Source organism: Crocuta crocuta, unplaced genomic scaffold (genome assembly GCF_008692635.1).
Source record: "Crocuta crocuta isolate KB4526 unplaced genomic scaffold, BGI_CrCroc_1.0 scaffold6, whole genome shotgun sequence".
NCBI classification, from domain to species: domain Eukaryota; kingdom Metazoa; phylum Chordata; class Mammalia; order Carnivora; family Hyaenidae; genus Crocuta; species Crocuta crocuta.
This window is the reverse complement of record NW_027531917.1, coordinates 8,923,629-8,937,714: the sequence shown is the minus strand read 5'-3', so window position 1 is coordinate 8,937,714 and position 14,086 is coordinate 8,923,629. Positions and strand designations below refer to the sequence as shown.

General features: G+C 36.7%; 1 protein-coding gene across 4 annotated transcripts in view; it reads left to right on the top strand.

Annotated features, from left to right (window-relative positions):
• EPHA3 (EPH receptor A3) overlaps positions 1-5,816 on the top strand; it is a 351,638-nt gene extending 345,822 nt beyond the window's left edge. For 3 of the 4 annotated variants that reach the window (XM_077774854.1, XM_077774853.1, XM_077774856.1), the window contains exon 17: positions 3,060-5,816. In XM_077774854.1, the coding sequence (XP_077630980.1) occupies positions 3,060-3,165 (106 nt within the window). In that variant the 3' untranslated portion in view covers positions 3,166-5,816. The remainder of the gene's footprint in view (positions 1-3,059) is intronic. The other variant, XM_077774855.1, reaches the window with a different exon arrangement.
• Positions 5,817-14,086: the final 8,270 nt, after the last annotated feature.

Below are 14,086 nucleotides of genomic sequence, written 5' to 3'. Positions count from 1 at the left end.
GTCTGTGCTGGGGGTTGGCAGAGGTGGGGGGAGGGGGGAGGCGAAGGACAGAGAGAGAACAGGAGAGGAAGAATCACCCAAGCAGGCTCTGCACTCTCAGCACAGAACCTGATGTAGGGCTCAAACTCATAAATCATGAGATTATGCCCTGAGCCGAAATCAAGAGTGAGACACTTAACCGACTGAGCCACCCAGGCGACTTAACCGACAGAGCCACCGAGGCGACCATACCTTGTCTTTTCTAATATAATCCTTTGCAATGAATATATACAAAATTATATAACTGTTTGCTTATGTTGAGTTCCAGGTACAGAATCCAGAACAGTTTTATGCACTAGGTTTCTTGAGGAAGTGCATTTGGGATATATATCTATTTTAAAAAGTGATGAGGGGGGGCATTGTGCTGAAGGAGAAACCTTGGCCCTTTTTATTGGAACCAGAGTCCCAAAGCGTGGCTGTCCCTTCAGAGCTGTCCCAAACTTATCTGTGAATGCTCATCATCTTACTTTGTCTACCGGTTGTGGTATAGGTGTTTCAGTTCCATAGAGAAGGTCAGGGTCAGACATGTATTACTTTCTCCTCTGCTTAAATTTCTCAAAGAGCTTAGAAACAAAGTATATTAACTGGAAACATTTTTTCCTGCTTTTCATGATTATTGGGTTTTTTAAAGGAAGAGAAAAGGAAATCAGAGAAAAAGATTGGCAAGTTATTAAAAAGTATAATATAGAATTGGAAGAAGAATGAGAGAAGAAATACAAAAAGAGTGAGGATCTATTGACTTGTACACATATATTTATATAGGCCCTGTTTTCTGGCTCCAAAGGATAAGTGGGGATAAATCTCATATAGCACACATTCTCAGAAGCAGGGATCAACATATGTAAAGAACCTATGTTACTCTAAGTGAGAGTTTCATTATCTGCAGTTACACAGAGGAGCAAGCCTGATGCTACCATATCTCCACCCTAGCCTTCCTCATGAAGTAAGGCTGCTGGAGTAAAATCAAAGAGGAGTCAGGCTAGGTACAAGTTGTACATTGAGAATTCATAAGCCCCTTGAATAGCAGCAGGGAGGTAACCAGCAGGTCATCAGGATTTAATTCCCAGCCAAAAACGATAGGAATGCAACACAGTCTTGGTGAATTTTATATAGCAGATGGGTTAATTACCTGTAAATTGCTTCCAAAATGGTTACGTAATGTCAGCTTCCATACCTTTGTTGTTTGGGGACTCACTTCTTAAGAAATCTGTTGGTCTATTTTTGTGTAATTGAACCCCCAATTTTTCATTCTTTCCTTTATGTTCGGTATGAAGGAGCCCCTTCTGTATGTGTGTGTGTGTGTGTGTGTGCTTTTTCTTCTTGCCATTTTCAATTAGCCTGGCGCTCCTTGCTAAGTGATACTTTACGCCTCTGTCACCTTCTCTGGATAAATATATCCTAGAGTATTGACTCATTCTTTATTAAGTACATATTGAACCCCTATCAATAATAGCCATTGTTCAGGGTGTGGTTGATAAGCAGAAGACAAAATGAAGAAGAATCCCTGTTCATATGGAATTCACCTACTTGTGAGACAAGATAGAGAATAAAAATAAATCAGAAAGAAAGGCAATATGCTGCATGGTGATAAATGCTTTGGAAGAAAATGAAACAAGAAAAGAAAATAGGAAATGCAGCTGTGAGTACAAGAGGTTTTACAATATTAAAGAGGAAGGTCAGGGAGGGTCTTCTGAGAGAGGTATGTTTGAGTTAAGACCTGAAAGAGGTGAATATGTGAACAAATTATTTGAATAGAGATTATTTAATTAATCATTTGCACATGCTTAGTTAGGTCTTTTTTATCCCTAAGTGAAATTCCTTTTGTTCTTATAATCTTTATTTTTAATGCCTGCTTTCTAAGCTTAAACTATTTTAAATTAAACAATTTTGATAAATGGAAATATATCCTAGTCATATCCTCTATTTGGAAAGAAATTTATTCTTTAAAGAAATTGTTCCTGTTATCTGCTGCTGGATAACAAACCACCTCAAAACCACAATTCTATTGTATATCACAGCATCATGGGTTATGAATTTGGGCAGAGCTCTGGTGGGTGATTCTTCTGCCCTAGGGTTGGTGGTGACTGAATTATTCATATAACATGAATCTGGTCTAGTCCAACGGGCATGAGATGGTTCTTCTTGGTGTGAATGGCTACATAGCTGGCAGCGTAGACTTAATGCTTAGTCATAGTCTTCAATGTCATAGTCTCAAGATAGTCAGACTTACATGCCAGCTTAGGGCCCAGTGATGGCGTCTCAAGAGACAAATGGAATATAACGGTTTCTTGAGACCTGAATACAGAAACTGATACAGCGTCACTTCCAACATATTCTTTCAGTGACAACAGCCCCCAAACTCACCCAGATACAAGGCAATAGGATCAGTGCTCTGCAAAGCATTCCTGATCACTATATTAGTTTCCTAGGGCCGTCATAAAAAACTACCACAAACTTCTTTTCTTAACCAACAGAAATCTATTTTCAAGGTATTGGTAGGGCCATACAAAATCTCTTTAGGGATGAATCCTTTTTTATTTTATTTATTTATTTTTTGCCTCTTCTGGCTTCTGGTACATTGTAACATTGCTTGGCTTATGGCAACATGACTCCAATCTCTGCCTCCATCTTTACATGGCCTTCTCTCTATGCCACTTTGCTTAAAGTTAGTCTGATTGGATTTAGAGCCCATGGTAATCTAGGATGATCTCATCTTGATCCGTTGTCCTGACTATATCTGCAAAGACTCCATTTCCAAGTAAGGTCACATGGTGAGGTTCGAGATGGACAGAATTGTAAAGGGACACTAGCCAACCCCCCACACCATCTATTCTTCCATAACAATAGAGGTGTAATGGTCCAGATACAATATATGGATGATGCAAAAATCAGAAAATTAGGTTTAAAGCACTGAGCCATATGACTGTGCAAGCTTTGCTGATTGAAAATCTTCTGTTTATATATTCTCCAGGGAGCCAGGATTCTCACCAGACATATTTTTCTTTTTTTTCTTTTCACAGTGATATGAAGAAGGTTGGTGTCACTGTGGTTGGTCCACAGAAGAAAATCATCAGTAGCATTAAAGCCCTAGAAACACAATCAAAAAATGGTCCAGTTCCAGTGTAAAGTGTTATTTCTGGAAGGAAGTGGTGGCTGTGGAAGATGTGGCATCATTCTACAGACAGATGATAATGCTAGAGATGCTGTTCCAAGCCCAATAAGACACTCAGATATGAATACAAATGCCTTAAAATGGAATTGAAAAACTATTTTCCCCTATCATTTAGTGGGATGGGAGGGGGGTGTACTTTGTTTTATAATTGCTTTTTATATTAGTTGATGGGTTAAATTAAAATTCTTCAGCGCGGAATGATGAAGAACTAGCATAGAGCCATTGACCATAAACTGATTATCATTAAAGCAAAACAAGTGTAATAACAAAATGAATACAGTGGCTCTGTTTACTAATAGCCACAAAAGAAAAGACTTGTGATATTTTTATACACAGAAGAATCTGTAACAGGTATTTTGTTTCTTTAAAAGCAAGCAAAATAGAGGAATTTATACCTCAAACTATCTGGCCATATATACTACCTTTTTCATTGTGTTATTCTCTTGTATCTGTTAAGAGCATATAGAAATGAAGTTTGTAGTTGTTTTAAGTACTACATATTTTCAATTGTTAGCTTCCTTAAGTATTATCATGTAAAAATGTGTCTTAATTTTGAAGAAAAGTACATATTTATTTTCTTTTGAATTGTTTTTATTGTTTTCTATTTATGCTTTGATGATTTAATTTGGAATTGTTACAGCCAAGTGCCAAATGTTGTCTCAAATTGTCAGCAGTAGGAAACATGGTAAACTAGAGATAGGGAATGATGGGTTTCTTTCTAAGATTTTCTGAACCATCGGCTCGTATGTACCTATATCTCTATATTAATGAAAGAAACCAACCCTCTTCCCTGTTCATACACTATCCAACTCTCTCAGCTTGAATTATCTTATCCATTTTTGTCTCTCTATTGATTATAAACTGTATGCTCCTAATTTAGTGTGATATACTGGCTTGTATGTAATGGATTCTCAATGACATACCTGCCCTGCTCTGGTGCTGAGAAGACAGACCATCAATCCCTCCATTAGTAAAGGAGCTATGTTAAAGCTCCTGCATAGAGAATAGCTACACTGGAAAGAATTCGACTCCTATTTAGATTGCTGCATTAATTGGAAACAAAGCCTATAAGCCAATGCATGAGTCAAAAAATCACCTACTAACTGGCTTTGAAATATCACTTAATATCTTTGCTTAAACTTGTTGAGCTATGTATAGGGAATAATGAAAATGAAACTACTCAACTGTATCACTGGGGGTTAGTTAATTTAGTTAAACATTGTGATCCTCAATAGCAGGTATTAATATCTTTAAAAGTCTTCCACTGAAATGCAACTGTTGTAATTTTGATGTCTAACTTAGAAGCATTAAACTCCTTTGCATTTATTGAGCATAAAATTTTCAAAATAGCTGATAATCTAGCAAATGACTAAATCTGTCAGCAGTGGAGAGATCTCTCATTGGAGGAACTTAGATTTACTGCTCCATTAGGGCCAAATACGAGTGTAATCAGTAACATTTGAAAAGATGTACCTGGTGGAGATCTAGCCACTAATATATTGTGAAGCAGCATTTTAGCTCTATCTTTATTCTTTCTAATGCTGATATGCTCATGTAATGGGAATAAGAAAAAAAGAAATGTATATGTCACAAGAATAGAATGAGTAAATCAAAGCTGCAACCCTTAAGTTCTTATGCAAAATGGAACACTACACTGCTTACAGTCACAGATCAAAATTCACAAGTGCTAATCTTTTGTAAATTTAGTGTAATAAGGCTTAGGTTGTGTTCCTTCATGTATGAGATTATTTCTTAGATTTCTGCAATATCCCTTATAGTCAAATCACCCTACTAGGATTCTGTATTGGATATATAAGAGCATGAACTTTTTTAAAAGATATATGCGATTATAAAATTAATTACAAATTTCACTTACACCCGCTAGAAGCAGCTAAAAAGCATTCTTCTTTAATCAAATGTTTTGTTTGTGTTGTGGAATACTCATTAAGACCTAACTCTGGCTTCAATCTCATTTTTTCCCATACTGGAATTTATTTTCTTAGTTGCTGTTCGGAGCGTCCTCAAAATCTGTGCATTTCATGAATTAATAGAAGTTGAGAATTGTTGAATCTATTTCACTTATTTTGGCTGTGGTTTCCATTTGAAAGTAGAGGTTATATACACAGTATATTGCTCTTCATTTTTTTCCACGATTTTTCTATCTGACCTCTTATCAATTTACTTTACACAATTTTTACCCTGTACATATGTAAACATAACAGTGTACGATTCTTAACTGTGGAGTAGAGGTACTAGAATGTTGATGGCCATCTCTTTGTACAGGAAATGCATTGTCTTTCAATAAACATAAAACTATTCCCCTTCAAAATGTTATATACCATATTATCTGTTTTGTATCTTAAATTTCATTTACATATATTATTTATTTCTGGTAACTCTCCCAGTTTATGCTGTGCTAAGTATCAATTAAGCCATGTATAAATGTGATATGATTGGCAATCTGTATTTACTTTAAATTTGTGTTTTCACAAATTACTCATTTAGTTTATATCGTACAATGTAGATGGCCTCTTACTAATGTAAAATGATTTGTAGTGGAAACATTTATATTTTTATAATAAACATAATGAAAATATTTTTTACAGATTGGAATACAGAAGTGGTCTTTGAAGCTTTTTTTAAATAATATAAAATATGTGCTTTTTTAAACAGCAACACAATGAAATTCATTTAAGTCACAAAGAATGTGCTTCTGTTTCTTTTTTCTGTTAGTGAGGAGTGTTCATTTTATGTAATCCACTTTTTTGTCTAAATCTCATCATTAATAAGCTACAAAAAGAAGCAGTAAATATTAACTTCATAGTTAAAAAGCACAACTGTATGAGGCGGGTCTCTTGATTTAAGTGACAAAAAACAAATTAGCTTAAGAAGAAAAAAAAACCTTTAAGCCCATATGGCTGAAAAGCCTGGAGATAAATTTCCATACAGAAGGATCTAAGAGTAAGTCTTTTATTCTTTGTCTTCTTCACTTGACCCTATTTTTCTCCCAACTGGGTTAGTTTGCAAACATATCCTTTAAAATACTGCTCTAGTTCATATAATTTCTACACTGCAATTATTGTGGGATAATAATTGTCCCTCATGCTTTGCTTGGCTCACAAGCCCTATGTGAGTCACTTTGGGCAGGAGAGTGAATTACTGAGATTGGCAAGTACTTACTTAGTCATGTGCTTGCCCTTGGAGACAGTGGGTGGGGTCAAGCGGAACTGATGATCTACAGGATTAGAGGTGTCAAAGTGGTTTATGTCTAACAGAAAATCAGAATATCATTTATGAAAAAAAAAGGAAAGAATTCCAGACAGGGCATAAAACAAAAATGAAAATAAGCAAACAAACATTACTACAAATAGCACTCTAAGAAACACCTGATACTTTTTATAAAGTAGGTCCATACTCATGTGCAATCTACTTAAGAAAATGATTATACATGAAAACCAAAAAACCTAGCTAAAAATATAAGGGAAAAGCAGCGATCAAGAATCCCACAGAAGTAAAGTCGATAGGGAGAGGTCATGGAACAAATCAGAACTTACCTAGACGGAGAAAAAGCATTTGATTGTGTTGACTGGAGTAGAGAGTAACTTGTAAGCAGCATATTAGCTAAATAAAGGGGAAGAGGTAAAGATGAACATATTTATTCATTCAAGAAACATGTATTGAGCACTACTATGAAATAGGTATCTTGTTANAAGCAAACAAACATTACTACAAATAGCACTCTAAGAAACACCTGATGCTTTTTATAAAGTAGGTCCATACTCATGTGCAATCTACTTAAAATGATTATACATGAAAACCAAAAAACCTAGCTAAAAATATAAGGGAAAAGCAGCGATCAAGAATCCCACAGAAGTAAAGTCGATAGGGAGAGGTCATGGAACAAATCAGAACTTACCTAGAAGGAGAAAAAGCATTTGATTGTGTTGACTGGAGTAGAGAGTAACTTGTAAGCAGCATATTAGCTAAATAAAGGGGAAGAGGTAAAGATGAACATATTTATTCATTCAAGAAACATGTATTGAGCACTACTATGAAATAGGTATCTTGTTATTACCATTTATTTACAAGTTAACTCTTTCAATCTTTGCAACAACCCTGTGAATACAGATTGCTCACTTTTAATATATGAGGAAATCAAGACTCAGAATGTCCAACTCACCTTCCCAAGGTAATTCTAGTAAGTAGACAAGTAGATATTTCAAAGCTGGAACCTTCCTATTTTGTGTTCTTCTCCTAATATAATTGCTATTGTAATCCCAAAAATGCTCTGGGCAGAGTAAGAGTGGCAATTTGCAAAAATGATTTGGGGTGAGGCTGTTTAGACTGTATGATATTAGAAATATACTTTGGTGCTGTAGGCATGAAGCCATGCATTTACTCCGGAATGATGGCAATAGAAAATCAAGAATGAAATGCATACAAAGACATAAAGGAGAATTAGCAGAATTTATCAATTTAATACAAGAATTGTTCAAAAGGGTAAGAATCAAAGTGAACCATAAAAGGTAGGTTCTGAGTATCTAGGAAAGGATGGCACCATTAGAAGCAGAGAATAAGGAGAGGTTAATTTAACATTAGGAGTTTGCTAAATTTATGGTGTTAGTCAAACCTTAGTAAGTCAATAGGTCTTGAAAATGTGAGTCAGAAGCTTTAGAGAAAATAATTCAAAGGTCAAATGTGTCTCTGAGACTATGCCAAGATCTATATACCGTTATAGATATTAAAGTATAATATCTATAAATATACCTATCTATAGATATACCTTTATAGATAGTTTTCAACCACCTTTCTTAAATTTATGCTAGCTGCTACAATAGGTAAAACTCCAGATCTCATCAGCTCAAAATAGCAAAATAACAATGCTTTAAATACAGATTTACCCAAGGTAGCTGTTTTGTCAGGTGGCCTTGCTAGCAGTGCTTCAGACCCCACTCTGTCTTCATCTTGTGGAATGTAAGGCCTTAGAATCTTGTGCTCACAGCCCCTAAATTGGAAGGGAGGCTTGTCTGTGGTGGATTTTACAAGCCCGTCTTGTGAGAGGCACCTATCACTTCTCCTCCCCTTCCATTGACTAGAAGTCATATTTCTGTATTTACCTGCAAGAGAATGTGCAGGAAGTAGTGTGCCTAAATAAAAGAGTGAAAAGCTTTTTAGAGTCTATGAAACAATTTCTGCCGCAGGTACTTTTTACTTACATATATAATATGTAAGAGGCAGACAATTCTTTTTTTTTTTTTAATTTATTTCTAGGAGAGAGAGACAGCGTGAACAGGGGGGGATCAGAGAGAGAGAGAGAGACACAGACTGTGAAACAGGCTCCAGGCTCTGAGCTGGCAGTCAGCACAGAGCCCGACGCGGGGCTCGAACCCACGAACCGTGAGATCACGACCTAAGCGAAAGTCGGACGCTTAACCGACTAAGCCACCCAGGCGCCCCAAGAGGCAGACAGTTCTAAACGGCTGTTGAAAAAACTTGTTTCCTGCGAACTTCACCCATTTCGTATTCTCTACAGGCAACCATGATGAATTCTTTTCTCTCTACTTAAACCCAATATTTCAATTAATGGTACCTGTGTCCACTCTGAGCCTGCACTGTTCAGATCTCCTTACAAGAAAGAACTTATTAGAAAGAGAGCAATTAGCTGATAGCCTCGAGCTGTTTTACTTTCAAGTACCCCAGCAGAGCACCAGGCCCCAGGCATGGCAGAAATACTAGCGGAAAGCCATTTCTTCCCCAGGGACGGCCTCCTGTAACCATCTCAGGCTCACCTCGTCCTGGAAGAGGTTTTCTCATGGCTACACCATGGTCTGAGCTCTCTATCTATCCTTTCCTCTGCTCTCTCTTTCCATAGACCTCAGACATGAACTCCAATCTGAACACTCCCTCTGCCTTCTCTGGCTGTCTTCCGGCTTTCTTCTCTGGCGCCCCCACCGAAAGATTTGTGGCAGGTCTAATTTCCTCTTGGTGTCTGTTTCTTGAAGAGTCTCAACCGAGACAATGATGTTTAAGCTGGTTAACCTGAAAATTAACATGTCGCCCCTCACTCCTCCTTTTATCTCCTCTCGATTATCTCCGTGGTGATGCCGTCTTAGGAATGTTAATTTTCATTCTTTCCTCTAATAAGTCCCACCACACCTTCTGTTGATAACCTCCTTACTTGTTTTAATTACCAAAGAAATCTACTAAATAATGCACCTGTCTCTGATACTGACATGTCTAATATCAGTCAGACTAATACATTAGCGCAAATTTAACTATGTAGTTCCTCTGGCAAATACAAATGCCTCAGGGGCTTGGCAGTTTATATAAATATGTGAAACAAGTGAAGAGTATGGTGACTCAATAAAAGCACTCTCCATTCTTCCAAAAACAATTTATCAGGGACAAGACAAAGTGGATCCAATGTAAATTCCTGATCTTTTAAAAGAAGTCCTAACCTGCGTTTTTGTGAGAAACTTTTATATATTTTCAATATGATAACCCATCTCATAATGAAGAAGACATATCTGAGAGCTGAACTTAGTTCTCAGCCACCCTCTTATCATTTCTAAGATAAAGGTTCTATCTAATATTGGTACATAGGATCTGCCTTTGATAAAACCCTGCTTCTCTCCGCATTCTCATGTCTGTCCACACTATACACAGCTGCGCTGAACCACTCATAGTTCTCTTGAATATGCCACTTCGTTTTCCCTTTTTATGCATCAGAGCTTTTATTTTTTTTTTTACAAATAGTTTGTTGTCAAATTAGTTTCCACATAACACCCAGTGCTCATCCCCACAAGTGCCCTCCTCCATGCCCATCCCTCCCTCCCCCCCACATCCATCAGTCCTCAGTTTTTGTCAGCATTCAAGAGTCTCTCATGCTTTGCCTCTCTCCCTTTCCCCCACCATTTCCGCCCTTCTTCTCCCCCTTGTTCCTCCGTCAAGTTCCTCCTAATCCTCCTATACGTGCAAACATATGATATTTGTCCTTCTCTGCCTGACTTATTTCGCTCAGCATCACACCCTCCAGGTCCATCCATGCTGCTACACATGGCCAGATTTCATTGTTTCTCATCACCATGTAGTATTCCATGGTATAGATAAACCACATCTTCTTGATCCATTCATCCGTTGATGGACACTTAGGCTCTTTCCATGTTTTAGCTATTGTGGAGAGTGCTGCTATGAACATTGGGGTACATGTGCTCCTATGCCTCAGCATTTCTGTATCCCTTGGGTAAATTCCTAGCAGTGCTATTGCTGGGTCATAGGGGAGTTCTATTGTTAGTTTCCTGAGGAACCTCCACACTGTTTTCCAGAGGGGCTGTACCAGTTTACATTCCCACCAACAGTGTAGGAGGGTGCCGGTTTCTCCACATCCTCACCAGCATCTAGAGTTCTCTGATTTGCTCATTTTAGCCACTCTGACTGGTGTGAGGTGGTATCTCAGTGTGGTTTTGATTTGTATTTCCCGCATCAGAGCTTTTAAACTTCTGTTCTTTTGTTTAGAATCACTGAGCCAGTTGTTTTTTCTTTATACCTCTCCTTATCTCCCCAGCACTGTGCTAAATTTCCTTTGTGTGTGTGTAGCAAAGGAATCCTGTGATTGATCCTACATTACACATCAACTTCTATTGGAATTCCCTCTTGTTTAGGTCCCATCCCTACCTGTGGCTGAGAACACTTTACCAGGAACTGTGCCTTCTAAGCCATGGTGCACCCTCGCCCATTGCAACTCCTGGTATATAATAAGCATTCAAAATTATCTGAATTGACTTAATGTATTAAAATGATTTTTGATAATATAATAAAGGGTCATGCCCCTGATTTCTTTGTGCTTGTAGATAAAAGTTTAAATTTCCTTTAGGTCAATAAAACTAGTTAATGTTATAGTTGTGTATCTTGGATCATTGAACATACTGATTTCTGCTAAGACTGGTTCATTTTCATAGAATTTTGTGAACTCCATTCATTGGTCTCAGAGCTCTCATTTTTCTTAGTGCAGTTAAGTCGTTTAAGTAGACCCTTGAACCAGAGCTTAGCTATAAAAATTTAACAAGGTAAATGCCAAAGCTTTTCTGATCCTTTCTACGCTCTTACTATGTACAAATAACGTCAACATGCCTACTAAAAATCACTTTCTTGTGGGGCTTCTGGGATACACATTCTATGGACCCAGGGGATCTCGGCACAGTTCGGGAAAATAAGTGGTAGAATTAAATACACCATAAAGTAAAGATTTTGGAGGTTTACAGAAGTCCTCACCCTGAAATTTTTTGGGAAAATCCAGTTACAAGCTGATGGAGAGTAGTCATAATTAAATCACATTTTCCCTCTAGGTGGGCTATCATCTTCCTTCTTTGAAGAAAGATAAGTTTCCAGTTAGCTTAAAATGGTAAGAACAAACAAACAGAAAAAAACAATAGTAGTACTAAAAACAAATAAAAATCTAAAATTTTCTGGATAATTTCTATTACATGCATGTGCATATACATGCATCTATTATAGTCACCTGTTCCAAATCATAATAAATACTATCAATTGAACATTTTATTATGTGCCAAGCACTTAAGATACATTATTTCATTTAATTTTTCTTATTAAAATTAAGACTAATCAAATGAGAATATCTATTTTTTAAGTTTATTTATTTATTTTGAGAGAGAGAGAGCACGAGCACCATCTGGGCAGGAGCAGAGAGAGAGAATCCCAAGCAGGCACCATGTCAGTGTGGAGCCCAGTGTGGAGCTGAAACTCACGAACCTGAGCAGAAACCAAGAGTCAGACACTAACCAAATGAGCCACCCTGGTGCCCCTATTATCCATCTTATAGTTTGAGGCTTATAGGGGTTTAATAATCATATTACATCATATAGCTAGCTAGTGGAACAAAAGTTAAAATCAACTCCAGGACCCTTGTTCTGAATAACCATACTCTATTACATGTGAGAATTATAGTACTAGTGAGGATAAAATCTGAAGAACAATTATAAAATGCATTCTGATCTAAGATCTCAGATAGTCCCCATTTTGCCACTTTTCAGCGTGCATGTTACTCAGTAACCCTGCTAGTAGAGACACATTTTTGCAGAAACCTTTGATTCTTACTACCATGGCGAGGAAGGAACAGACAGTAACCCTTGATTTCATTTCTGTGAACTCCATTTCAAGAGCATGAGATTTGTCTGACATGTGGTGAACCCTTCAAGCAAACACACTCCCTTGAACATTCAACAAATAATCTAATTTGGAAACACCAAATACCACAAGGAAAAAGTAGTACTGTTGTGCTATTTTCTGACAGATTTCCACGCCAATGATTTATGGAAGTGTGTTAAGTTTGGGATCCTTATCTGAAGCCAAGAAAAAAGCTCTTATATTTTTGAAGCCTTCACCCTCAATGATGGAAGCCAAAACCTTGGAATGTTTGCTAAAATCAAGGATGAGAGAACACAGAATGTCATGTACTATCAAGAACTTATTGACTTTCATATGGTTCTCATTTATTTTCGTACATGGCAAATCAAAAGCCTTGGGAGGAAGCCAATACAAATTGTTATAGATAACACTATCTGAATTTAACTGCCATAGGTACGCTTCATATAATAAATATATATTTCATATCAGCAACTCAGCAGCACAAAAATGGAAAAAGACCCTAGTCAAAACTAATTTGGATACTCTCCTATAGACAATGCTCAATTTGCCAATATTATTATTTATCTTGGGCTGGAGATCCCCTAATATTCAATCGTTTCATGTTTCTGACTCTAGGGATTTTTGTATATATCTGTGTGTGTATGTGTATATACATATATTTTTCATACTCCATGGACTATTGAAATCATGTTACAATATCTCAAGGTATTAAATTCCTTTCAATACATGAATGGTTAGTATGTGCTTCCAGGATCAAATAGATTAAATTGTTCAATATTTAAATTTTCAAAGACGTTTTGCAAACAGGATATTTTGATTTGTTTAATTGGCTACAGTTTCGTTGGAAGCATCATTTCAGCATGGAAGTTTCTAGCATGATACTGCTATATATCTTAGTATAATAGGAATGGATCAATTATCAAATGCTTAACACGGTGCCTGGCACACAGTAGGTAAGTAGGCACACAATAACTATTTGTTGAATAAATTTTAAATGTATTGTTAGAAGATAAATAATATTATCTTTTCAAACATTATGCTATGCTATGAATCCAGTGAAAAACATACAATTTAATTCCACTTAAGTTCTTTTTTCTCTTAAAAATTTAGAGAGAGAGAGAGGAGGAGGAGAGAGAGAGAATTTGGTAAAGCCAAGTCTAATCTAACACATAACCTGGTTCATAGAATAGATTTATAATTGTTTATTAAAAGATAAATAATTTTAATTCAGAAAGTCTTTGTGTCTTTTCCTGCTGTGAAGAAAGGGCATGCATATATAATAAATTACTTACAAAAGTTTAAAGAATTAGTAAATGGCAAGACCATGACTATATCTTAATTTTTTTTGAGAAATGCTTTCCTTCTAAAATAACAGGCACATGAAAGAGAATAAGAAATACTTTTTAAAAGTGCACTTTTTAAAATGAGTGTTCTAGTTACTATTATTATGTAGTATCACTTGGTGGCTTAAAACATTGTCACCTAAAGTCACTAATCTCATATTTTCTATGGGTCAGAAATTCAGACACAACATTATACAGATTGCTTATCTCTACTCCATGTTTTTTAAGCCCCAGATGGAAAACTCAATACCTATGGTTTGTGGGGGTACCTGGGTGGCTCAGTTGGTAAAGCCTCCAACTTCAGCTCAGGTCATTAGTTTGCTGTTTGGGAGTTTGAGTCCCATGCCGGGCTCTGTGCAGACAGAAC